The following is a 27,039-nucleotide window of genomic DNA, read 5'->3' on the forward strand; positions in this document are numbered from 1 at the left end:
CCCAAGCGCTATAGCATTGATGCATTTGTTTTAGACACCAATAAAAAGCAACACGAGAGGCTACCACATGCGTTTGCTTTTGAAAATAGACAGACAGAAATGAGCACATTTCAGGAAAGGACAAAGACGCAGGATCTCTCAAAGGAGCCAATTGTGACAACAACTGATACATTTGTGGTGAAATCCATGAAAGAAACAGAGACTTACACGTTTGTTCGTCCGTGACATGAAATGCCAAGAAGTGCTGTCAAAGACGTTTTTCGTAATCAGACCAGTCTTATCCGTCTCGTCATAAGGAGGAAAAGGAGGTATAGACAATGGCGAGAAACGCCCCACATTTGATGCCGATGTGAGAAGCGTTTGCCATTCAATGAGACCTTGCAATAGTTGCTCGACAGTAACCATGGAAGCCTGTGGGTCAACAATGAAAATGGAAAATCCACTACTTCGTCACCAATTGTTATAATGTCAGGTTGAACACACATATTTCATAACGACACAACACATATAAGTCACTGAGCAAGTTAACAAAGCAAGACATGTGAGCAAGGTAACATTCGAATGAACACTGAGTCCAAGTCTAGTGGCCGCTGCCTGGCTGGCCGCTTAGGTGGCGCAGCTGCTGCATGGCTGTCAGACAGTGCCGCATGTAGAGGATGTGCGTAATTGCGCGGCGGCACTTTGAATGATCGGCGAGTCACAACAAACATAACAAATTTTTTCTCTTCTCTGGCATTACATCTTACTGCTATAATCCTTCTTTCCCGATTCCCAAATTACAGGATAACTTTCTACTGTAATGATGAAAAGTTCCACAATGAAAGTCATTTTTGCAGTGCAAAAGAAAAACAAAAATCTTTAAACCAACTCAGGAAAATTACATCATTGAACAATAATGAAGCGCTGACAAACAAATGCACATGCCTGTTGAGGCAGCAGCTGTTTACCCCTTCTCTCTGTAGTTGTCTTACAAGACTGCCACATGTGGAAGGATTGAACATGGCTGAGTCGCCATGACTAGTCATGGGGAGCAGTATGTGCACAGAAAGTTATGTAGTCAAATCACCAGTGTGTAAGGGGTCTTAGAGTGGTCAACATTCTGAGAATCTTCACTGATGGTTCTGTTGTGTGTGGAAAATTATCATTGTTGAGTGACTGTAGGATGATTCAGGCTAACTTTGGCAGAATTTATATTTTGTGCACTGAATACATGTTGTCTCAAATGTAAGTTAATGTGAATGTATGGGAGATGTGTGTCAGTAGTATTGGAATCCATTATTAATTGTAAACTGCTTTACTTAGCACCTCGTTTAAATACTTTGATGTAAAGCTGCGGAACAAGTTTTAGGTGAGGCAAATCGTCAACTACAGTTAATAGGGAGAATCCTGGTAAAGAATAGAACAGTGCATGTAATTAAAGAGATTGCATACAGAGCACTTTTGATACACATTCGTGAGTGCTGGTACAGTGTTTGCGATCCTCACCATATCACAAAGGAAGACATAGAAGCTCTCCAGATGCATGCTGCCAGATTTGTAGCTGGTCCATTTAATCTGTACAAGAATGTGATGGAAATGTTCAATAAATTGGGATGGGTGTCCATGAAGGGGAGAATTCAGTCGAAACATTTTCCTTGTGTTTGTTTTTTCCTATGTCAAGCTTCTCCATTCATTTCTGTCTGTGAACTGTGAATCTAAAATCTCAGCAGAGGAAATGCAGTGAAATATGTTAAGGTATGCATGTTAATTACATAGACTGACATGTGGTACTGTTATTTATGGGCACTTTTTGCCTAGAGAATATATAATCTTCATGAAGCAAGATGTTATTCACTAATATGATTTCAAAATACATACACCATAATAATTGTTCACTGTTCAGTTACATACACATTTATAGTTAAATGTTCAGTACGTAATTTTGCTCACATTCAGGAGGATGACAGTTCAGTCCCGGATTCGGCCATCCTGATTTAAATTTTCTGTGATTTCCCTAAGTCATTCCAGGCTAATGCCGGGATAGTTCTTTTGAAGGGGCATGGCCGACTTTCTTCCCCACCCTTCCCCAATCCGATGAGACTGATGACCTCGTTGTTTGGGCTCCTCCCCCAAAAACAACCCAACAACATAACAACTTAATTTTGCTTGCCTGCCATTGTCATTACATTAACATCATTGTATTACGTTAGCACCCCTAGACTATCCTGATAGTGTCATTGCAATACACTTTACATAGGCTTTCGTCCTAGTCAGTGCTCTCATGAATTCACAGTTGACTGTCTCATTTTGGGCCCATGTCTGGCTATGTATAACCTTATGCTTAAGGGTAATGCATCACTTTATGGTTTTTAGTTTAAAAGAAAATGCTACATTAATTAATGATACAAAAGAGGGAAATTATAGAGAAAACCAACCTGGATTTCTAAACACATTTGCTTCATATACCTAATGTTTTGCAGCCTTAGGTTCTACAGAAACGTAAGGTACTATTTTCTGATGTTGCAATGATACCATAACTTCATGCTCATTGAAAATTCCTCAGCTTCTAAGATAGTCAAAATGTATAATTTATTTAACAAAAGTTTCAACTTTGAATACTTGTTTTGAAAATCAAAGTGTGGAAAATCTAAGAAAATCACTGTGTTTGGAAAATTTGGGCTTGAGTATTATCAGAACAAAATTTTGAAATATTACAAGATGTAAAAATGGCTGATGTCTAGAATTCATATATTAACTAATTAATAACTTTTGAGTTGTGGACATTTAAGCTAAACTAACCATTTTCTCAGAATTTCGAACAGTTGGTCCACAAAGCTAACTAGATCATTGGTTCTTGTTACATGGTAATGAAATTACAATATCTCCATATCCTTTATGCCGTGAATTAATAAACTTCAAGTGGAAACCATTACACCATAGTGTTCATGGTTGGAAACAGGATATCTGTAATAATAAGAATGCGAAATTCCTTACTAAATGTGGAAGTTGATAAATTTGTAATCTACTGTAAACCCTATTATCTTTTATTGCATATTTGGGAAACTATTTATTGGCATTTCTGCAGTTGTCTTGCTTTCATTGTCAGAGGAAATCTGGATATCTGTGGTGATAGCTTTCTGTTATAACTATAATTTTCTTATGAAGAATTTGCCAACAGGTTTGAAAGGCTGGCTAAGGAAACAGCAGCGAGGCTTCCCGCCCGTCCACCGCACATGCCTGGGTATCCAGCCTGGTACCGGAAGCTCTGCTCCCGCAACATGGATTCTGAAGACTGGTGCCCAGGACCCCAGCTACTCACCACCGGGATGCAGATCACACCAAAACTCTTACGGCTGAGTTGGGAGGGATACCCACTTCACTTTGTGAGAGGCTATGGTTGGGGCTTCCTCCTGCCTCAAGCAGACCATGTGTTAGTAAGTTGTGTGTTGAGGTTATGTAGCTACATGTTCTAGCAATTTCACACAGTAAACCAAAGGAAGAAACACAGTAGTTAATTTACTGTATTTCTGTGTGGTCATTTACCATTGGTTAGGCAGGTGATGTACTCGCATTGTAATTTGTGGAATAATATGTACTTGCACCACTAAGCAGCTTTATATTCTAAGTATCACATAGATTTAACTGGGATGTGCCCCCGGTTATTCATTCATTCTCTCTCTCTCTCTCTCTCTCTCTCTCTCTCTCTCTCTCTCACTCACACACACACACACACACACACACACACACACACACACACACACACACACACACACACACACACACACGGTACTTTTCATTATGAAGAAGGGTCTCCAGGGATGTGAAAGAACCACATTATACATTGAAGGGCAGAAGCAGTCCTTGCAGGATATGTCTGTAAAGTACACTAGCAACCAATTGAGGAGAGTGGCGTAAAGGAACAGGAACTGTTATCCCCTTTGAAGTTGTGCAATGAATGAAGCCCTAATGTTAGTTAGTTTCATGTTCCATGGATCATTTGCATGATGAATCAAAATGTGGAATAAGCCATTTTACATACACATCACAACTTAAATTTTTTAATGTGGCTACAGGCTGAAAATTTATAAAGTAGTTATTTTAAATGTAGAGATGTGAGCTAGTAATTCATACCTACCAACTTTTGCACAGAATGGTAATAGAAATTCTTCTACAGAATAGAAGGAGTTGCTATGGAGAAACTTGTTTAGTTTCTTTTCAAATTTCACTTTGCTACCTGTCAGACATTTTATATCCCTGGGTAAAGTATCTAAAATTATTCTTGCACCATTGTGCATCCTTTTATGTGGCGTAATGAATGTCATTTTTCCTTCTGGCATTATAATTATGTACATCATTGTTCCTTTTGAACTACAGTGAATTATTTACAACAAACTTCATGAGGGAATAAATATACTGTGAAGCAGTAGTCAGATTGCCCAACTTCTTAAACAGAGAACTACAAGATGATCATGGATGTGCACCACATATTACTCTTACAGCACGTTTCTGCGAAATGAAGACTTCCTTTGATTTTTTCCTCTCCAATATTTGCAACAATTTTAAGTGCAAATGCAGCTAAACTAGATTGTTTTAGAAGTTCCAAAATGTGATTTTTCCAGTTTAAATTCTCATCAGTATAAAGACCTCAGATTGTTGACGTTTCCACCCCATTTATTGTTTCCTCACCATGTGTTATAGTCATCATTGGTGTAGTACCCCTAGATGTGCAGAACTGAATCCACTATTGTTCCTCATATATTGTATGTAAATGATCTTCTCTAATATACAACAAGCAAAATTATTTCTTTTTGCAGATAACACTAGCATACACACATAAACAGAAGAAACAGTAAATAATGTTGTTAAAAGTATCATTGACTGGTTTTCTGCAAATGGTCTCACCCTCAATTTTAAAAAGACACAACATATTCAATTCTGCACATCTAGTGATGTCCCCCTAGATGTGCAGAATTGAATATGTTGTGTCTTTTTAAAATTGAGGTTGAGACCATTTGCAGAAAACCAGTCAATGATACTTTTAACAACATTATTTACTGTTTCTTCTGTTTATGTGTGTATGCTAGTGTTATCTGATAAAAGAAATAATTTTGCTTGTTGTATATTAGAGAAGATGATTTACATACGATATATGAGGAACAATAGTGGATCTAAGATTGAGCATTGGAGAACCTTTACATATTTCTGCCCCATCAGAATAATGTTCCCAAACTACATTGGCTATATTATGTGAATGGAATTCTCAGTAGAACAACTCTTCTGGAATCCAGACTGATTCACTGAAGACATTGTTGCTCAAGCAAGATACTATTGTAGAATTTTTCATCTAGAGGCAGCATATGGTGTGAGTGTAGACCAAGTTTCTGCTGTTTCTTTATCATGATATTGACTGGGTAAGGTAAAGTCTGCTCAGGAGGTATGAAGCCTATTATCCTATTTTGCTCACTTTTTTATTTCTTCATATTTGCCAGTATCTCTTGATTAGACTTCATTTTTTAAAGTGCTGTTGTTATTCCTGGAAGTTAAGAATACAGTCCAACATCCAAGGGAGGGATAGGGATAGCAGGGTAGGGGTGGTGGATGGTAAAGTCGTGCTTGTAGGAGCACACAGGGACGAGGTAAGGAGAGGGTAGGGCAGCTAGGTGCAGTCGGGTAGTTAGACAGCGAGAGTGGGGGAGGGTGGAAAAGGAAAGAAATAAAAAGGCTGTGGGTTGTTTGGTAGAAATGAAGCCTGTGTGGTGCTGGAATGGGAGCAGGGAAGGGTACAGGTGGATGAAGGACACTGCACAACAAAGCTTGAGGCCAGGGGGGTTGTGGGAACATGGTATCTATTGCAGGGGGAGTTCTCACTTTGCTAGGAGGGATCCAAATGGTGCAGGCTATGAAGCAGTCATTGAAGTAAACCACATCGTGTTGGACAGTGTGCTCAGCAACTGGATGTTCCAGCTGTCTCTTGGCTACAGTTTGTTGGTGGCTATTCATGTGGAGAGACAGCTTGCTGGTTGTCATGCCCATGTAGAACACAGCACTGCAATTCCAGCTTAGCTTGTAGATCACTTGACTGCTTTCACGTGTAGCTCTGCCTTTGACGGGATAGGTGATGCTTGTGACTGGACTGGAATAGGTGGTGAAGGGAGGATGTATGGGACAGTTCTTGAATCTAGGTGTGTTATGGGGATATGAGCCATGAGGCAAGGGGTTGGGAGCAGGGGTAGAATGGGGATGAATGAGGATAATTATGTAAGTGAGTAGCAGTCAGTCCCTTTCATAATATTGTCATTATTCCAGCCTTGATTTTTCATTGTTTTTCCTAATTGCTTTTCTTACATCCAATAATGCAGTACTGTTTTCATTTATTACTTTTTTAGTGCATTACTGTACTCAGTGTACATCCTTTTGTTTCTCTTCTTTCCTGTGTTTTACATGTTGCTCTGTTCAAACCATACTACATACTCTGCCTTAAGAGCCACACTGTATCAGCTGTCTTGTCTGCACTTAACACACAGCTACATGACTGCGCTGATTGTTGGTACTGCATCTCATGTCCCACATTACTACCACCAGTATCATTAATCTTAGACCTTCATATTGATCATGCTTCCTGCATCACTCTTGCATATTTTTGTGTGTTATTTTCTGTATCTTCCTGTGCCACATGAACTTGTACCTTGTCCTGCCATTTCACCCTCACCCCCACCCCTCGTCCCACCAACCACTCTTTCACTTCTCTTATTCCAATACGTACATACTAATGTCACCTAATCCAATCACATCTGTTATGCTCCTTCTTCATACAACCTGTCCACCAGCGTGCATCCCACATTTACTTTTGTCTTTGATCTTGTGTTCTCATGTTGGTTTCAGTTCGTTTCTACGTTTCACTATTGGCCCTACTCCTTCAGGTTTCATTTTGTTTTCCCATACTTCATCTGTTTCATCTTATTTGTGATTTTTACCACATTTTTTGCAAATTTTTTCCATGTATTCCTGTGTAATTTAAGTATATTTACACCTTTCTATCCTCCCACGGATCCTTCCTACTTCCATGTGCGCCAATCCAGAAAAGTTTCCTTATCTCTAGCCAGAACCCAGTCCCACACATTGTTTCTGTGTTGTTGCAGGGCTCATGGAATCCTGCAAGTGGCCTTACCATGAGATTGCCAATCTCTGGCTGTAACCCTTCCTTCCAAAATGACCTCCATCTGTTCAGATACTGCCAGTCCTTAACCCTCACCAACCTAGTCCTGCAAAACCATGTAAATCAGATCCAAGCCTCCTTGCAATACCTCATCTGCATCCAAAATTCCCCTGCTCTGCAGTCCCAAATTCCTGTATCCCATCTCTCACAGTGAAAGTCTTGCGCTCCAGGGACTAAAAGCAACATGCACATCACCACCTCAAAAAACTCTCCAACTTGTTTACCTCCTACTCCACCACCTCTACAACAGCCTTCAAAACTCTTTCACATCCCCTCATAGCTGACAAACCCTCCCTCGCAGATCTACAACGTTTACACACTGTCAGAAATTCTCTCCTACCATCATACAGAATCCAGAACCTAAACAGACCTGAATCACAGTATGAACCTTTCCTCCAAATGCCCTAGTTTCATAGAAGTTTCAGTCCTTTCCAAAGGCCTTACTTGTTGCCCCACTCCCAAATTCAATCATGCTTGACTTGTTAGAGACCTGCTCTCCTTCTCCCAGTCCCTACAATGGAAACACTTTTCTGCCAGCAACTCTACCAATGTTGAACACTACCTGACTCACTTGACTCCTCCATCCAATTGTGATCCACCACCACTGCTCCCAAATCATCGCCTGTGAAGTGGGTAGTTTGTGTGTGCATACCACTTCCTCAGTGGCTTATATGCACCAGCACACGCTGGTGCAATGGGGCTATGTACTTTTTCTCTCACGTAAAAGTTTCCCTTCATATTTTCATTTTTGAACTTCAATTGATATTAGGTGGGAATGAATAAAATATATTCCAGAAAATTGATTTTTACGATATTACAAGTTGTGTTCAGTACCAAACATTTTAAAGCAAGGTGCTACAATCAAGAAAACTTTGCATTCTCCTCACTGGTATGAAATCTCTTTGCAAAGGCCTTTCCTTGCTAGTCTTTTCTTCATTTTGGGCAGCAGAAGGTCTGGGAAATGTCTGGCTATAAGGCATATTGCTTCCAGTGTTCTCGGTGGGCATCTTACTGATGTCTCTTTTTTGAGGTAAAGATACGGACAACTGTTCACCAAGACTAGTCATGAAGCCCATTCTACTTTGTTTGCCACCATGCTTCTTGTAAAGAACGTATGTAGTGAAGCATGCAATGTCCGACAAGCGGCAGAAAAGCATCTAATAATATTTTTTCAGCCTGCTCCTGGGCTTCTGCAATCTGTGCAACTGAGAATCGCAACTATCCATGCCTCCCATATTCTTTTTGTAATCAACGCCATATGGTTTTTGAACAATTCCCTTCTTTCAGTTTACATTTAAAAATGTATTGGCATGGAAGGTGCTGACCATAACAATGTCTCTCTTGTCCCATTTCATTACCATCTGCTTGCCTCTGTATGCTGTTAGGTACTCTCCTTTATCCAGTTTTTCCTTTTTACACAGTTAGGGAATCCCTTCCCATCTTTCCACAACAATGTCAGTAATTTTACTGGTTAGTTTGTCCACCAAATCTGGACTGGTGTAGCAGTTGTCAAGATAAATGCAGTGACCTTTCCTGAGTAGATCATTTGCAAGCTTCAAAACAGTTTGAGAGGTTTTTGTTTCTTCTGGATAGTGGCTACCATAATTAGTGTCCTTTCCAGTGTGAACAATAGATTCCCATACATACCCAAAGTTGCTTTCATTGAGTTTGTAAAATTTGATACTGAATCTGCTGCACTTCGATGGAATAAGTTGCCTGCATCCAAGGTGCAACAGTTCATCAGAGGTTCTGCTCTGGCGTGTATACTGATCTGAATTTACGCCACAGGTGTTCGATAATCAGATGAATTTTCAATTGTTTTCTGCTGATAGTCCCTAGTGGGTCATACAAGGGATTGTCAACAAAGTGGACAAATTTCAATAAAAGATGAATTCACTTTTCATTCATTTGTTTCCTGAAGAAAGATGTGTCAACTGATTTTGTGTTCTACATTTGCATGTACATAGATACTCTGCAAGACACCATATACTAATTATTTCCTTTCCTGTCCCACTCAAAAATGGAGCAAGGGGAAAACAACTGTCTATATGCCTCCATACGAGCCTTAATTTCTCATATCCTGTCTTGGTGGTCCTTGCACACAATGTATGTTTGCAGCAGTAGAATCGCTGATCACGAACTGAACTAACACGCAGAAATGCAGTAGGTCTCACTGCTGCAGTAGTGTCTCATCAGATGTTTCTGAATCTGTCACTGAAATTATCATCACTTTCTAAAAGCAGCTGCTCTGTCTCCAAATCTGATAAATGACTTCTTTTTGCCATTGAGAAAGATTACTTGCTAACACGGCAGTAAACATAGGTGAAGAAGACAGGCTTTTGCGGCTGCTTCACCGGATGCTTGCTGTCAATGCACGCTTGAGTGGAAAATGTTATAACTAGACCAGAATGTGCTGTGTTGCCTGAAGAGAGCTGCCATCTAGTAGACAAAACTCACCTCATTCCACAGTTTCAATGGCAGACCGAGAACTCATCATTATCATTAGTTACTAGCTATGTAATGCAGTGGATGGGTATATCTGTCTTGCCCACTGTGAATTAAGAGAATATTCACAGACATATCTGTCATGCCCACTGAAAGGATTAACATTCTAGAATTTCTTAATCCCACACCTTGCCTCATCATCATTCCCCAAATCCCTCCACATGCAAGCTAACCTTACATTTTCAGAAAGGACTGCAATCACCATCTAAAAATTGATTCCGACCTTATAACCCTACCTGCTGACAAAGGCTCCACCATTGTTGTTTTGAGCCGCAGGGATTGTGTGTTAGAAGGACTCCACCAGCTGTCAGATATGTCCACGTATAGACTCTGCCACAGTGACACTATTCCTGAAATCCAACAATCTCCAATCTCTACTCAAATCCTTAGGCCCATTCCAGAACATCTTCTCTAAGTCTATCTCTTTTGTCACCCCTACCATTCCTCACACTCATACCTTCTACACGGTTCCTAAAGTCCATAAACCCAATCACCCAGGACGACCCATTGTGGCCTGTTACTGTGCCCCCAATAAGAGAATCTCTGCTCTTGTAGACCAACACCTTCAGCCTATTACTGCAACCTATCCCATACGAAACACACTAACCACTTCCTCCACCAGCTCTCCACAGTTCCTGTTTGCTTATCACATGGTGTCATGTTTTTCACTATTGATGCCATCTCCCTTTACATTAATATCCTTAGTTCTCATCGCCTTGCCCTTTCCCAATACCTGGCAGATTCCAAACCTACAATCTCTTTCCTGGTCACCATGACAGACTGTATTCTACCCACAATTACTTCAGCTTCGAAGGCATCATGTACAGACATGCATCGCATCATCCTGTTGCAACCACCCCCTCACTTATCAACCTAAATGACAGTGAGAAATTAAACCGCGTGTACCTAATGGAAATTTGGGAAAAGCAATTGTCACCGAAGTTAATCTGTCGGTAAAGAGGGAGGAAAGGGCTACATCTAAATGAAAGGAAAAATGCAAATGAAATTGGTGGAAATTAATTTTGAAAAGGGGTAAAGTTAATAAAGAAAGTAAATGTGCGGTTGTTACATTAACAATTAATTGACGTTAATTACATAATTGAGATTTGGGGAAAATTACGGTCGCCAGTCCCATGGACAACTGCTATAATAACTGAAAATGAAAGATTAATGCACATATATTTAGCACTAATAGTGTGGCAACTGAAGGTTGACACATGTTGTGTGAAAACTGAATGTTTGTCAGAAGTAATAAATTTCGCTACACTCTGACTTAATTTAGCAAAAGAATTAATAAAACTGGAAAATTGAAAGTTAATTTAGTGACTGAAATTAATAGTGAACTTTGTTTCTGAAACACTACGAAATTCAATAAAATAAGGTTAGTCTTGGGCTGCCTCAACAATCATTTCAAAAGCTACTTGAATCTACACTATTTAGAAATAAGAGATTTAACTTTGAACTTGAATTAAATGATTTGAACAATTAACAATAGTAAAATTTAGTACGTACCAAGCTGAGCTGCAGTCACAGGTAAGCTAAAATTTGTTAACAAAACTCGCACTCTTAATTTGTGCTTGTGTAATCTAAATGTTGTAGCCAGCTATGAATACTTTAACTGAACTTTGAAATTAAAGCAGTGAAATGGAATGATATTACTTTAATGCTGGCATTTGAATTTCAACGACACTCAGGTTCATTCCGGAAAAGGAAGGGACCCTGCTTGGTAATGCAACTGGGACAATGAGCAACAAAGGTTCATGCTAAGTTGCTGTAATTTTGTGAATGGAACAATTTTAAAAGCTGAGGTCTGCCATACAGTTCTAAAACTTTACGTGCTTCCAGTCTTCCTTGTTGGCTGATTGAAGATTTGAAGTCGTCGGTCGAGGAGGTCGACAGTCACTCATTGTCGGCCGTCGCTGTTGCAGAAGCTGGATGTTGGCGCGCCTTCTTCTCAACACGCTCTCCAGTCGAAACAGGCTCTTGATGTGTGCCAGCTAACGCGTCCCATCCGCGACACCATGTCAGAAACTAACATAGCAAGTTGAGCACAATTACATGCTGCCAAACCTCGAAAGCGCACAACTCGCGGGAGCGTCACACAACACACCTGCTCCACTGCCCTACTCCCACCAGACTCCCTCTGCCCGCACTCCATGCGGCCGAGTTAACACTACCAAAGATCCTAAACACTTTGGTTCTCCACACAACCTATCGATGTAGTCGTTCGATAGCATAGTTTTCCCAGGCAAGACCCAGCATAAAAATACAAATAATATTTACAAAACAAACCAAAACAAAAGTGCTGGCAGGTCGATAGATACACAAACATACACACAAAATTCAAGCTTTCGCATCCAGCGGTTGCTTCTTCAGGAAAGAGGGAAGGAGAGGGAAAGACGAAAGGATGTGGGAGAGGGTAAGGAATCATTTCAATCCCAGGAGCGGAAAGACTTATCTTAAGGGGAAAAAAGGACAGATATACACTCACGCACACATACACACATATCCATCTGCACATACACAGACACAAGCAGACATTTGTAAAGGCCTTTACAAATGTCTCCTTGTTTACGAGGGTACCCCTGTGGGAGTCGCTAGAATTGATTAGTCAGAAGTTTGGCGAGAAGACCACTGAACTTTTTAGGCATGTCTTGACTTCCACGTATTTTCTTTTTAATGGAGAATACTACGAACTTACGGAGGGAGTCGGCATGGGTAGCCCACTCTCACCGGTGGTAGCGAACTTGTGCATGGAGAACTTCGAGGAGGAAGCCCTGTCATCATCCAAATGGAAACCTACTTGCCTTTTCTGTTACGTGGACAACACGTTCGTCATCTGGCCACATGGTATGGATAAACTCCTTGACTTTCTTACACATCTAAACTCCATACACCCCAACATCAAATTCACTATGGAGACTGAAACAGAGCGTAAATTACCTTTCCTTGACGTCTTGGTCAAGAGGAGGACTGACGGCACCCTAGGTCATGGGGTGTATCGTAAGACAACGCACACTGATCTGTATTTGCACGCAGACAGCTGCCACCACCCTTCACAGAGGAATAGGGTACTTAAAGCTCTAGTACACAGGGCACGCACTATCTCTTGACTCTGAGCACTACGGGACTTAACATCTATGGTCATCAGTCCCCTAGAACTTAGAACTACTTAAACCTAACTAACCTAAGGACATCACACAACACCCAGTCATCACGAGGCAGAGAAAATCTCTGACCCTGCCGGGAATCGAATCCGGGAACCCGCACTATTTCTGATGCAGAGAGTCTATCCCAGGAATTGGAACATCTGAGAACTGTATTTCGAAAAAATGGGTACTCAGAGTGGCAGATTTAATGTGCTCTCCGCCCAACCACTACAGCACAACCTGTGGAGATGGATGAAATCACAAGGGAGGAGGTAGGCACTGCGTTTATTGCTTATGCAGGTGCACTCTCGGGGAAAATCGCCCTCATTTTGAAGAAACACTGGGTCGGAACTGTGTTTTGTCCTCCAAATAAAACTCATGCACTGGTGCGGAGCGCCAAAGATGACCTCAGTTTGAGGAAGGCCGGCATGTACCAGATTCCGTGTCAATGTGGCAAGTTGTATATTGGTCAGACGATGCGTACCATAGAGGATCGATGCCGTGAACACCAGAGGCACACTCGACTGATGTGTCTGAGCAAGTCGGTGGTCGCTGAACATTGCTTGTCGGAAAATCATGCTGTGGAGTATGAACACACGCGGATTCTGGTACAGACGTCGAGATACTGGGACAGCGTTGTTAGAGAGGCCATCGAAATTCGCACCAATGGCGACCTCATAAACTGTGACTGTGGCTATAATCTTAGCAAGGTTTGGGAACCAGCGATTGGGTTAATCAAGAGTAAATCGAACAAATGTATAGTTGTGACGACCACGGCGGACAGAGCCATCACACCGACGTCATCTCAGACGCCGTCACAATCTGTTCCACCGCGTGAACATGGCGTGGGGTGTGGACGGCGGAGGGAGTGCGCCGTGGGCGGAGGGTATTTAAATCGGCCACCGCCGCCGCGACCGAACCCAGTTCCCCCTGACCAGCCATAGTGTACGAATCTCCGTACCAGCATGTTCACAGGAACTCAGTCCGTCAGTTCACCTGATGATGGCGACATATATGATCGCCGAAATATTGTGCCTGTTGGACACTGTAGATCGGCAGTACACCCGTGGATATTTTGAGTATTGTTGATATTAGCTGACTACATTGCGTGTCCTGTAGTCTGATTATCCGTTGTCATTGGCTGGCGGGATCACGCGACATGAGCTATGACTGACTTAACAAAAGCACATTGCAGTCTCGAGTACAATGGTTCGGAAAGTAACATGCGGTGTTTATTTGAATTCGAATTTACACTTTTGTAATACGAAAATATGCAGCGTACATGTTGCTGCACATCAAAAATCTTTCCCAAAGGAGATTTTTCCATGAGTTTCGTTTTCTAAACTGCCGGGAAATTCTACACCCGTGTATAAAACCATAAGCATTCAAAGGATTGATAAGTTTTACAGTTCCGAGGGAAATATATATCATCACTTAACAACACGGAAAAAGTGTGTTTTCATCCAGGAGAAAGTGTATTTTTAACTGGGAAATCCGGAAAAAATCCGGGAATTTTTTTTTTTCTTGTCCATGTATACACCCGGTATCCACACTCTTCCAGAACCTCAACATCATCATCTCCCAATCGCTTCTCTTGGCCCTCCTCAGCCTGACAAGGCACATTGCGCAATGTTGATTTCCATCTCATAGGTGGCTACATTGGTACCTCAGTCCATATCAAACTTACCAACCACCAGCAATACCTCCACTTCATCAGCTGCCATCCATTCCATACCAATAAGTCCCTTACATTCAGCCTAGCCACCTATGGCTGTTGCATACGTAGTGACGAGCAATCCCTCTCAAAATACACCAAAGGACTCGCTGAGACCTTCACAATCTGAAATTACCTCCCAACAGTGTACAGAAACATATCTCCTGTGCCTTATCTTTCCAGTCACCCACCACCACCCTAAGTCCCACCATCCAGTCACACAGGAACATTCTTTCAAGACTCAGCACCACCCAGCACTGGAGCAACTTAATCACTTTCTCCACCAGGATTTTGACTACCTCTTGCTGTGCCCAGTATGATATTCCACCACTCACTGAACCTACACAATGTCCTCATCCATCCCTGCTCCCAACACTTTGCCTCATGCCTCATATTCCTGTAATAGACCTAGATGCAATACCTATCCCATACATCCTTGACCCACCACCTGCTCCAGTCCAGTCACAAGCATTGCCTATTCTGTCAAAGGCAAGGCTACCTGTAAAAGCAGTATTGTGATCTACAAGTTAACCTGAAACCTCAGAGCTGCATCTTACATGAGCATAACAACCAACAAGCTGCCTTTTGGCACCAATGGCCACCGACAAACTGTGCTCAAGAGGCAGCTGGACCACCCAGTTGCTGAGCACACTGTCCAAAATGATGTGGTTCACTGCAGTTACCACTTCACATCATACACTGTCTGGATCCTTCCTACCAACACCGGCTTTTCTGAGTTGCGCAGATGGGAAGTCTCCCTGTAATATATCCTATGTTCTTGTAGCCCCTTGGCCTCGATCTTTGTTAGTCTCTGTCGTTCATCCAACTGTCCCCTATCCTGCTCCCACTCCAGCACCACACAGCCGTCAATACCACCGACTCATCCAGAATTCTTTTTCTTCTCTCTTTTCCCCTCTCTCCCTCTTCCCCTTCTCCCATCTAACCTGCCAACTGCACCTAGCAGTTGTCTACATTCGAATAAGGCCTTTTGGTGGAAAGATCGCTTGTTTAGCAGAGTTTTTCTTGTGACTGTCTATGACTCAGCATCTTCACTATACGATGAGTAACAGTCTATGTTTTTCATAATACTGTCATTATTCCATCTTGGATTTTCCATTGTGTGAACACTATTTTTAACCATGATAACTAAAAGTATTGACAGTTTTTGTATATGACGCATGATCACAGCTGTAGTTGCGTCTCATTTGGAATAAATATACTTATTCACGTTCATTACAGATGGAATACAGCACAATGAATTATAAACCATTAGTCATAGGCATGTGATTGTCTAATCTCACTTTGATTAAATCTGTTTACACCCCTGCCCAAAAATATTTATTATCAATATGGATCATTAAACAGTATACAGTATCTCCTTATTTTATACTCATAGACCATTCATTACCAGGACCTAGAGGTCCAGTAGCCCTTTTAGTCTAATAATCTATATTTCACTTAACCAACTACATTTCTCACAGAATTCAGGCTGTACTAGCTGTACTTTTAGTGGTCTGAGTTCACACTTCCCCTTTGAAGAGTGTATGAAAGTCTACAAAACTATAATTGGATACTGGCCTGTGTATGTTGTTATCCATTTTTATGAGGCTGATTTCCTGATAAGACACCTTCAGCATTTGTCAGGCAGGTGCCAAATCAGAAGAGCCATATGTTTTGAACAATTAACAACTTTTGGTTGGCAGCATTCAGTAACTGGTTATCTTTATTTTCAATCATGGAGAATAGTGGACAAAATTCTGACACTTGCCTCTTTATTATTCCATCTTTAATTAGCATATGTAACACATTACCAAACTCAGATAAATTCATGTACTTTTCCGCTTTTTAGGGACCTCGGAACTAACGGTACCTGCCTATGTAGTAACTGTCAAGATACACCTCTTTCCACAGAAATATTACCTCTATACAATCATTTAACTCTCTACAGTGTGATAGTGTCCCTTTTTATATTTCACCCTTTTTCTCTCAGTTTTCGTCTTCCTTTTCCCCTAGGTTCACCTATCCTTTTCAACAAACCACGTATACACCAAGTGGCGGAAGAACACCCACACAAAAGACTGTTGTGATTGGCCAATCACAACATTCTTTTATGTGTATGTTCTGCTGCTGCTTGGTGAGTAGATTTTTTATCTATCCAATTAAATAATTTGGATGATGTAAATAAAATAGAAAGAAACTTCCACATGGGAAAAATATATTAAAAACAAAGATTCCATGACTTACCAAGCAGGAAAGCGCCGGCACACAAGCACAATGAACAAAACACACAAACACACACACAGAATTACTAGCTTTCGCAACCGATGGTTGCTTCTTCAGGAAAGAGGGAAGGAGAGGGAAAGAGGAAAGGATGTGCATTTTAAGGGAGAGGGTAAGGAGTCATTCCAATCCCGGGAGCGGAAAGACTTCCCTTAGGGGGAAAAAGGACAGGTGTACACTCGCACACACACACACACACACACACACACACACACACACACACACACACACACACACACCCATCCGCACATACACAGACACAAGCTTGTGTCTGTGTATGTGCGGATGGATATGTGTGTGTGTGTGTGTGTGTGCAAGTGTACACCTGTCCTAGTTTCTGTCTTCTGTGCTGTATTAATTGTACTTCTTTGTACATATTAACCCATTATTTACCCATATAGAACTGTAACTTAGAATGCCCTCCCCTATTACATGTTTCAGCAATCATACCTGGATGTTAGCTTCATATTTTACACTTTATAGCTAAGGGTATATCCATCTTTCTTCCCCTTTCAGAACTTCAGAGCTAACAGCCAGTCCAGTGCTTCTTAGAAGAAACAACTCACTTAGGCTCACCTAGGTTGTGCAAACAACCTGCTGTGCAATGTTTTATATGTTATGTGGTTTAACATCTATGAATAAAACCCTCTGTCATTCATTACATCTAATTATCTCATTATGTATGCATTAATTATTTTGCAAAGTTCCCTATAAAATATGGGACAGTTAAAAGTAATTACAGTTTTAAAGGAGATAGGTAAAAGAGTGAGAGACTGCTACAAAGAAATGTAAGGTAGAAGAAATATAGTAGACAACACGATACCTAGCAAGTGTCATTGTTGTTCAGTCCAGAGACTGGTTTGATGCATCCATGCTACTTTATCCTCTGCAATCTTCTTCATCTTCAAATACCTACTGCAACCTACATCCTTCTGAATCTGCTTAGTGTATTCGTCTCTTGGTCTCCCTCTTATGACTTTAACTGTCCACACTGTGCTCCAATACTAAATTGGTGATCCCTTGATGCCTCAAAACATGTCCTACCAACCGATCCCTTCTTCTAATCAAGTTGTGTCATAAATTTCTCTTCTCCACAATTCTATTCAGTACCTCCTCATTAGTTAGGTGATCTACCCATCTACTCTTCAGCATTCTTCTGTAGCACCACATTTCAAAAGCTTCTGTTCTCTTCTTGTCCCTAACATGTTTCACTTCCACAGATGGCTACACTCCACAAAAGTACTTTTAGGAAAGACTTCCTGACACTTAAATCTATACTCAATGTTAACAAATTTCTCGTCTTCAGAAATGCTTTTCTCACCATTACCAGTCTACATTTTATATCCTCTCTACTTTGACCATCATCAGTTATTTAGCACCATAAATAGCAAAACTCATGTACTACTTTGTGTATCATTTCCTAACCTAATTCCCTCAGCATCACCGGATTTAATTCGACTACATTTCATTATCCTCATTTTGCTTTTGTTGATGTCCATCTCATATCCTACTTTCAAGACACTGTCAATTTCGTTCAATTTCTCTTCCATTTCCTTTGCTGTCTCTGTCAGAATTACAGTGTCATCGGCAAACCTCAAAGTTTTTATTTCTTCTCCATGAATTTTAATTCCTACTCCAAATTTTTCTTTTGTTTCCTTTATTGTTTGCTCAATATACAGATTGAATAACATCGGGGATAGGCAACAACCCTGTCTGACTCCCTTCCCAACCACTGCTTCCATTTGATGTCCCTTGACTCTAGTTTGCAGGCGAACATTCACATAATGCTGCAATATTTTACTATTGAACATCTACGAGCAGTAAAAGCGCTTATGTATCCTCACAATATTAGGTGATGAAACTACATATTGTTCTAAGTTAATTTACAGAAATTACAGTTAAAACTTAACTCATTGAATTAACTGAATACATTGAAACATTTGTTTTTTTAACAGTTTCTTCTGGTACAAGGTTTAAGCCGAATTATTTGTTGAAGTGATGAAATTAACAATTATCATTATACAAACAATACTTTGGACAAAACTGTTAATTACTTTGGAATTAATTAAGAGCTGGCTTTGCTAACATGTTTTCAAATAGAGCCGAATAGATCCTTTAAGAATACAATTAGTTGTTCCTGCAGATGTTTATAATTAGCACACAATTTATATTTGCTTATACGTCAACAACAGAATTTAAGTTACGTAACAATTACTGATATCAGCCTATAACAAAAGATACTAACTAGGAATGGTCAAAATAAATTAGAAAATCAATTAAATACATAAAACTAAGCACAAAATTAGATCTGGTGTTATATTCTTTAAAACCGTGAGCCAAGCTTTGTTTTTTATGAAAATGCAGATGATACTCACGTATGTTAATTTTAATTAGTTAAAATTGAAAAATTGAATTTTAAGGAGGCAGATGGCAAAACAAGAGAGTAAGTAAAATTTTCTGAGCTTGCTTCGTCACATCGCCCCCTTATTGGATTGACCAGATAGATATTGAAGATAGCTAACTGGGCAATTCAGTGACCACAAGTTACCCCAGACTGTGAGTTAAAATCTACACACAAAAAATATTACAAACAAAGATTACATTTTAGGATACATATCACTTTGTACAAGTCCTGTCTTGCCAAAAATATAAATGCTCATAAGCTGCAAAAAGTTAAATTACATTGCACATTGCAGTTCACTTAGACAGAAAATTTAACTTGCTCAATGTTTAGTATTTTTCACAAGCACTTTCACACTTTAAATGAGCTTTTATGCATTTTCTCACCAATTTGTCCACGCCTTCAACAGGTCCAAGTGGCAGTTGGTAAGGAAATGCACTGCTATTAGTTCCTTTGGAGGTGTTTCCCCTCCACCACAGTACATAAAAAAATTAGTCAAAATAGCTACTTTAGTACACTTACTTTTACTTCTAACTTAAGTCTAAGAAAAAAATATTTTAACACTAATGGCAAATGATAGTCATGACATCACAGATAAATACGTAGTTCTCATAACATTACAATAATTAGCACTAACTTTGACTATAGTACGAAAGGTGCGAACTAGAAGAATTTGTAAATCAAGTGCACATTACACGACAAAACCTTACTTTAAGTCATAACTGACTGAAACTGGTTAAACTTGAAAGACTTTTGCTTCTTTCCCATTTGCAAAATAGCAAAAACTCAAGAAGTGCAGTAGCATAGATTTACTAATCATTACATTGTGAAAAAAGAATAGAATGACCATCACATAACTTAATTAATACTCAAATCTAACTCAAGGGGATGGATGTTGTACCAAAACATTGCCCTGCTTCTTCACTTAACTCTGAGCAGTACTCTCTTTCAACCAGAAAATTAAATCCTCACAAAATGTTACCAAATAGTTGACCTGTCAGAAATATTCACATCAGTGTAGCACCACAATTGTCAGTTAATCACAAAATTGTTTTTCTTCATTCCAGTATTACCATTTTAAGCTCATAATTCCTCAGAACACAAATAGAAGTTTAAAGTTAATGTTTAGATCCGATATGACTTGTAAATATTGCTCTTTCTGTTAGTCTCTCATTCCCATCTGCAATGTCATGAATTGCACAATATACACAGTTTCCATTGTTGCCTAGTTCACAAATAGATCCTCAATACAGTTACCCCACATTTGTCTTTTGCATTAGTCATGTCTGTCAGTTCCATTATTTTACTTACCTTTCTCACTTAGTTAACTAGTGGAGTGCATTCTGAAAAATGCGCATACTGCAGAGACAGACTCCCTAACCATTAAGACCCTAACATTATTCGTTATTTCATTATCTAATAAATAAATACCTGCACTGCTTATCCAATGCAAAACTGACTCTACTGAAAAACACTCCACAGTAACAAATCCTTATGCTAAGGAAAACTTAACTCTCATTACTGATCAGACAAAATTATCACATAGAAACAATTTTATTTCACTGTATTCCATCAAATTGATTAATATTCTAGCCTGAAGGGTGATATACCTACAAATTTTGTTTATTCTTTCCACACATTACTCCAGGCAACTATTTTTAAAGTTGTAATTCCTTAATGTTAGAAAATGCTGTACCATGACACACTTCTGTGCATAGGTAGATATCTCCATATACTGACTGCACTAAAAACAAACACTTCTGCTGTTTTACAATTAATATTAAGACTTGGTATGCAAGATGCAACTACAGATAGGATAGTAGAAGAGTTTGACTGCCTCAGGAAACATTAGGAATGAGACAGACAGCTGGTTTAAGCATTATTGCCACATAATGAATCCAACACAGAATGCTAAACATCCTAATTGCTTGTAGGTCTTTCTTCTGGTTCAATGTCGATATTTTGAATTACCAAGAAATTTGCACTCCCACAGCTGTCGTGCCAATTCCACAGTTAATACTACCTCTTGGTTCTCACTCTTTGATAGCTTACCAGTAGCACCAACAATTTTTATTCCAGACACATGCATCACCATTACCCTCTGTGAATTGCCACCTGCCCAGTAAACACTTAGCATGTATCCCTTGTACCCTTCTTTTATACTTACTATATAATCTTCTTCATACAACAAATCCTCATTAATCCTTTCCCTGAAAAAACTGTCATCCTGCTTATCAACATGATTTTCAGACACAGTCAAATAACAGATAGCATGCTCCTCTTCCTCATTACCACTCTCAAACTCTAACACTTCATTGGGCCTAATATTGTCTTCCTTTATTCTTTCTTACCACATGACCATCATTATCAATTATAAACTGAAGAAGAAGAAGAAGAAGAAGAGAAATTTGTTAACCTCGAGTATAGATTTAAGTGTCAGGAAATCGTTTCGGAAAGTATTTGTATGGAGTGTAGCCATGTATGGAAGTGAAACATGGACAATAAGTAGTTTGGACAAGAAGAGAATAGAAGCTTTCGGAATGTGGTGCTACAGAAGAATGCTGAAGATTAGATGGGTAGATCACATAACTAATGGGGAAAAGAGGAGTTTGTGGCACAACTTGACAAGAAGAAGGGATGGTTGGTAGGACATGTTCGAGGCATCAAGGGATAACAAATTTAGCATTGGAGGGCAGTGTGGAGGGTATAAATCGTAGAGGGAGACCAAGAGATAAAATACACTAAGCAGATTCAGAAGGATGTAGGTTGCAGTAAGTACTGGGAGATGAAGCAGCTCGCACAGGATAGTGTAGCATGGAGAGCTGCATCAAAGCAGTCTCAGGACTGAAGACCACAACAAAAGCAACAACAACAACAACAAATTTAAATACCTCATCCTTATCACTACTGGCTTTGTCATTGCTATCATCATTACAACTGCTGTCAGAATCTGATCCACTTTCACTTTCTCTATGCTTTAGATTTTGTACCTCTTCCATCTTTTTCTCCATTTCAGTCAATTTGTAATCTATGTTTTTATTTACTTTTACCAATTTTTCCTCTACCACTACTGCACACTTGGTTTCTACCTCTGTTTCTGCGTCATTTTTAATTGGATCGTTTTGGTTCTCAAGTTTAACCCAGTTTTCAGCAAAAAAATTCCTGGCAGCTTTGACTTCATCTTTACGCTGTTTTTCAGAAGCCTCCACCCTCCTACTACAGTCATCACCAAGCTTCTTTCTCTCTCTCATTTACTACTCATTAATGTTAATTTCTCAATAGTAGTCTGCTCTACTTTCTTTATCTTTTCAACACATATCTTTAACTACCGCTCAGTCTTCTTATTTCATTCTGGAAGATGAGAGCTGACTACCTTAATCTCCTATTTAATTTCTTTCTTCAGTTCATCCTTAAAGTTAACCTTGTCAGTCCTAATGCTATCAGTTTCATTTTCCACCCTGCTAATGTGTTCTTTTACACTACTAATGTCTTCTTTCATACACATTCTACTTAGACTACCTATAATTTGCATTACCATCTGTTCCACTTTTCCATGTGCCATAAACTTTTGCCCATGTGGATTTTCGCTACTAGGTTTCTCCTCCTTAACCTTAACGATCTCATCCACTTCAGTATTCTTTTCATCCATTTCGCTCACGTCACAATACAATGTATGTGATGCTTTTATCATTCCACTTACAATAGGCCTTTCATCCCCATCATTCGAAGTTACATTCATGTTTGATTTATAATCACTATCGTCTACAGAACCAGTCCCACTTACGTCTTTCTGATCATTTAACAACTTAACCTCTACAACTTTGTTCTCAGTCACATTGTCTTGTTCGTTAAAGCCACTCATTATGTATAACTTAAAACAACTTTTGCTATGAAATTACCTTATTCTCATTCACTCTTCTTTTGCTGCTCTTCGGTTGTCATCTCGATCTGTACAGTTGCGGCAATGCGAGGTGTGTTTATCTCTGGTCAGCTGTGTCCACGTGCTGATAGGCTGCTCCTGTACTCAGTGGCTGCTTCCATCGGACCCACTCACTGATTGGTTGCTGCTATACTGTGGCCATGAAACCCATGTGCTGCACTGTAAACCGCTGTTGAGTTCACTGTTTGAAGTTCGCGAGTCCTGTTTTATTGTGCGTACATACAATAGCCCCCACACGGGCCACCAAATGTGACGTTCACCTGCTTTATTTTTTCGTTGATTGTCATTGGTGTCAACATACTGTGCTGCTACACTGGCTTAAAAATGGGGTTTGTAATTTTGACACTGACTACTTTAAATAATGTAGCCAACAGGTCCACAGTTGCATTTCACAGTTGTTTATTTATCACTGTTCACCCCCCCCCCCCCCCCCAATTAATACACAGTTTAATATGTGCCCAGTGCTCTATTGTTTAATTTTCAATAAGCCTCATTGATAGTTTGCAGGCAAACATCCACATAATGCTACAATACTTTTCTATTGAACATCTACTAGTAGAAAAGCCCTTTATATCATCACAATAATAGGTGCTGAAACTACACATTGTTCAAAGTTTAATTTACAGAAATTACAATTAAAACTTAACTTATTAAATTAACTGAATACATCAAAAAGTTTGTTCTCATTAACAGTTTCTTCTACTACAATGTGTAAGCTGAATTATTTATTTAAATCATGAAATTAACAAATATCATTATGCAAACAATAGTTTTGACAAAACTGATAATTACTTTGGAATTAATTATGGGCTGGCTTTACTAACATGTTTTTGAATAGTGCCTAATAAATACATAAAGAACACAATTAGTTGTTCATCCAAATGTTTATAATTAGTTCAGAATTTATATTTGTTTATATGTCAATTGAAGTTACGAAACAATTTCTGGTTTCACCCTGTAACGAAAGACACTAACTAGGCATAATCTAAATAAATTATAAAATCAATTATATAAATAACTAAGCACAATATTAGATCTTGTGTTATATTCTTTAAAACTGAGGGCCAACCTTTCTCTTTTATGAAAATACAGATTATACTCACATATGTTAATGGTAGTTAGTCAGGCATGAAAAAATGATTTTTAAGGAGGCAGATGACAAAACAAGAGGGAAGTAAAATTATCCCAGCATGCTTCGTCACACTGTCTCACTGCATTCCCAACCACTGCGTCCCTTTCATGCCCCTCGACTCTTGTAACTGCCATCCGGTTTCTGTAAAAATTGTAAATAGCCTTTCACTCCCTGTATTTGACCCCTGCCACCCTCAGAATTTGAAACAGAGTATTCCAGTCAACGTTGTCAAAAGCTTTCTCTAAGGCTACAAATGCGAGAAACATATGTTTCCCTTCCTTAATCTATCTACTAAGTTAAGTCATAGAGTCAGTATTGTTCTCTGAGGTTATCCAGGTCCAGCTCCTTCAATTAGCTCCTTTTTGCAGTTTCTTCAGTTTTAATCTACAGTTCGTAACCAATAGATTGTGGCCAGAGTCCACATCTGCCCCTGGAAATGTCTTACAATTTAAAACCTGGTTCCTAAATCTCTGTCTTACCATTATATAATCCATCTGAAACCTTCCAGTGTCTCCAGATCTCTTCCCAAAAATACAACCTTCTGTCATGATTCTTAAACCAAGTGTTAGCTATGATTAAGTTATACTGTGTACAGAATTCTACCAGGCGGCTTCCTCTTTCTTTCCTTACCCTCATTCCATATTCACCTACTACTTTTCCTTCTCTTCCTTTTCCTACTATCGAATTTTCCCCATGACTATTACATTTTCATCTCCTTTCACTATCTGAATAATTTCTTTTATCTCACCAGACATTTCTTCAATCTCTTCATCATCTGCGGAGCTAGTTGACATATATACTTGTACTACAGTGGTAGATGTGGGCTTTGTGTCTACATTGGCTACAATAATGCATTCACTATGCTGTTTGTTGTAGCTTACCTGCACTATGATTTTTTTATTAATTATTAAGCCTACTCCTGCATTACCCCTATTTGATTTTGTATTTGTAACCCTGTATTCACCTAACCAGAAGTCTTGTTCCTCCTGCCATCAAACTTCACCAATTCCCCCTATGTCTGATTTTAATCTATCCATTTGCCTTTTTAAATTTTCTAATCTACCTGCCCGATTAAGGGATCTGACATTCTACACACTGTTTCACAGAACACCATTTTTGTTTCTCCTGATAAGTGTGAATCAGCTTAATTCACACAGGACGTGAAATTATATGAGCTGTGTTTATTATGACACACATCTTTTGATCATGTCTATATTATTTAGATGTGCAATCCCTACAATTTTGTACATACCTTCATAAAGATGGAAAAACTTGCTTGTTTCTTTGTTTAATTGTGAACTAGGATGAAAGACTTTTATTAGCACCATGTCATTCAGTTTAAAATTTGGGGTGCTTTCCTTCAAATTATGTTCTCACACTCAACATTGGGCTTATTGTTTTAAATTCCTTTCTATCTTACCTTATAAATTGCAATTTATTATCTTTCTTATTTATTGCCAAGAGAAGAACTTTAACATTGGTGGAAAGCAGAGAAAAATGGACAGACTGTGAGTAATGTAATGCAATAGACAATAGTAACAAAGAAAAACAGCACAGGGTTGTGAGATGGAAGAGAAGCCAATTGGCAAAATGAAACAACAGAAAGTCCACAATGGAATAACAATATGAAAAGGAGAGAATGCTAGTCACAACAAAGAGAAGGCATTGAGTCACAACAGGCACAATGAGAAAGAATGATAGAAATATTTCAGACTTCAAAGTCCTTCAGAAGTAGAAAATACACACACACACACACACACACACACACACACACACACACACACACACAAACACACACACACAGTGACCATTGTCTTCAGATGACAAAGCCTGCGACCGGGTCATGGCGCCCAGAGACAGTAGCCATGTTTTTGTCAGTTGTTGGTCTTTGTCTCAATGCTGCAATATTTCTATCATTCTCTTTTCATTTTGCACATCTACAACTCAGTGCCTCCTCTTTGTGGTGAGCAGCTTCTTACCTGAGTTGTGTGTGCTATTTGAAACATTGTTACCTTATTAACACTGATGTTTTAAACATAGTGAGCCTGCTATTCATACAATTTCTGTTGATTATTTGAACTGCTTTTTACTAGACGTCAAAAACCGAAGACTTGCCTATCCCATTGAAAGAAGATGAAAGTGAAGAAACTGAGCACTCTGCAGTATGTAAAGGGCACGAAGATGGCAAAAGTTGTCCACCAGAATGGTATCACGGTACTGGAGTGTGGACAGGGATTGAAGTGGAAGGACACTGGTGAGTATCGTATTTTAAGGATTTTTCAACTACATTGATATAATTATTCTGCAGTTCACACCTAAATGTTCTGAAGAGGCAGCAAGATGTCACAGCAAACTATATTTACTGTCAGCTGCTGGTTAGCGCATGGAAAAAATCAACACCTAAATATTTTTGTGAAAACTCTGATTACTATCATTTCATCATAATTCTAATTCCTCTTTTTGTAAATATGAGCCAACAAAGTATTGTGGTATGTGGTGGAGAAATATCTTGTTTGAAATTCAGGAAAATATTGTGCTGCAATGAAGAAAGCCTTTGTTTCAGTTATAGCCATCCCAACTTGGTTCTCATATTACTGACACACACTCATATATTTTGTGATAATACAAAACAAACTGCTGTTCTGTGAACTTTTTCCATTGTCTTGTATCAATCCTATATGGCAGGGATCCCATACTGTACTACAGTACTCTAGAAGAGGACA

The 27,039-nt window shown here is 39.3% G+C and overlaps 1 protein-coding gene across 6 annotated transcripts in view; it reads left to right on the top strand.

Annotated features, from left to right (window-relative positions):
- LOC126354738 (DNA polymerase subunit gamma-1, mitochondrial) overlaps nt 1-27,039 on the top strand; it is a 142,741-nt gene that overhangs the window by 54,407 nt on the left and 61,295 nt on the right. For all 6 annotated transcript variants that reach the window (XM_050004606.1, XM_050004610.1, XM_050004605.1 and 3 more), the window contains 2 exons: nt 3,158-3,413; nt 26,410-26,570. In XM_050004606.1, the coding sequence (XP_049860563.1) occupies nt 3,158-3,413; nt 26,410-26,570 (417 nt within the window). The remainder of the gene's footprint in view (nt 1-3,157; nt 3,414-26,409; nt 26,571-27,039) is intronic.

This window comes from Schistocerca gregaria, chromosome 3, assembly GCF_023897955.1.
Source record: "Schistocerca gregaria isolate iqSchGreg1 chromosome 3, iqSchGreg1.2, whole genome shotgun sequence".
In the NCBI taxonomy this organism is placed as follows: Eukaryota; Metazoa; Arthropoda; class Insecta; order Orthoptera; family Acrididae; genus Schistocerca; species Schistocerca gregaria.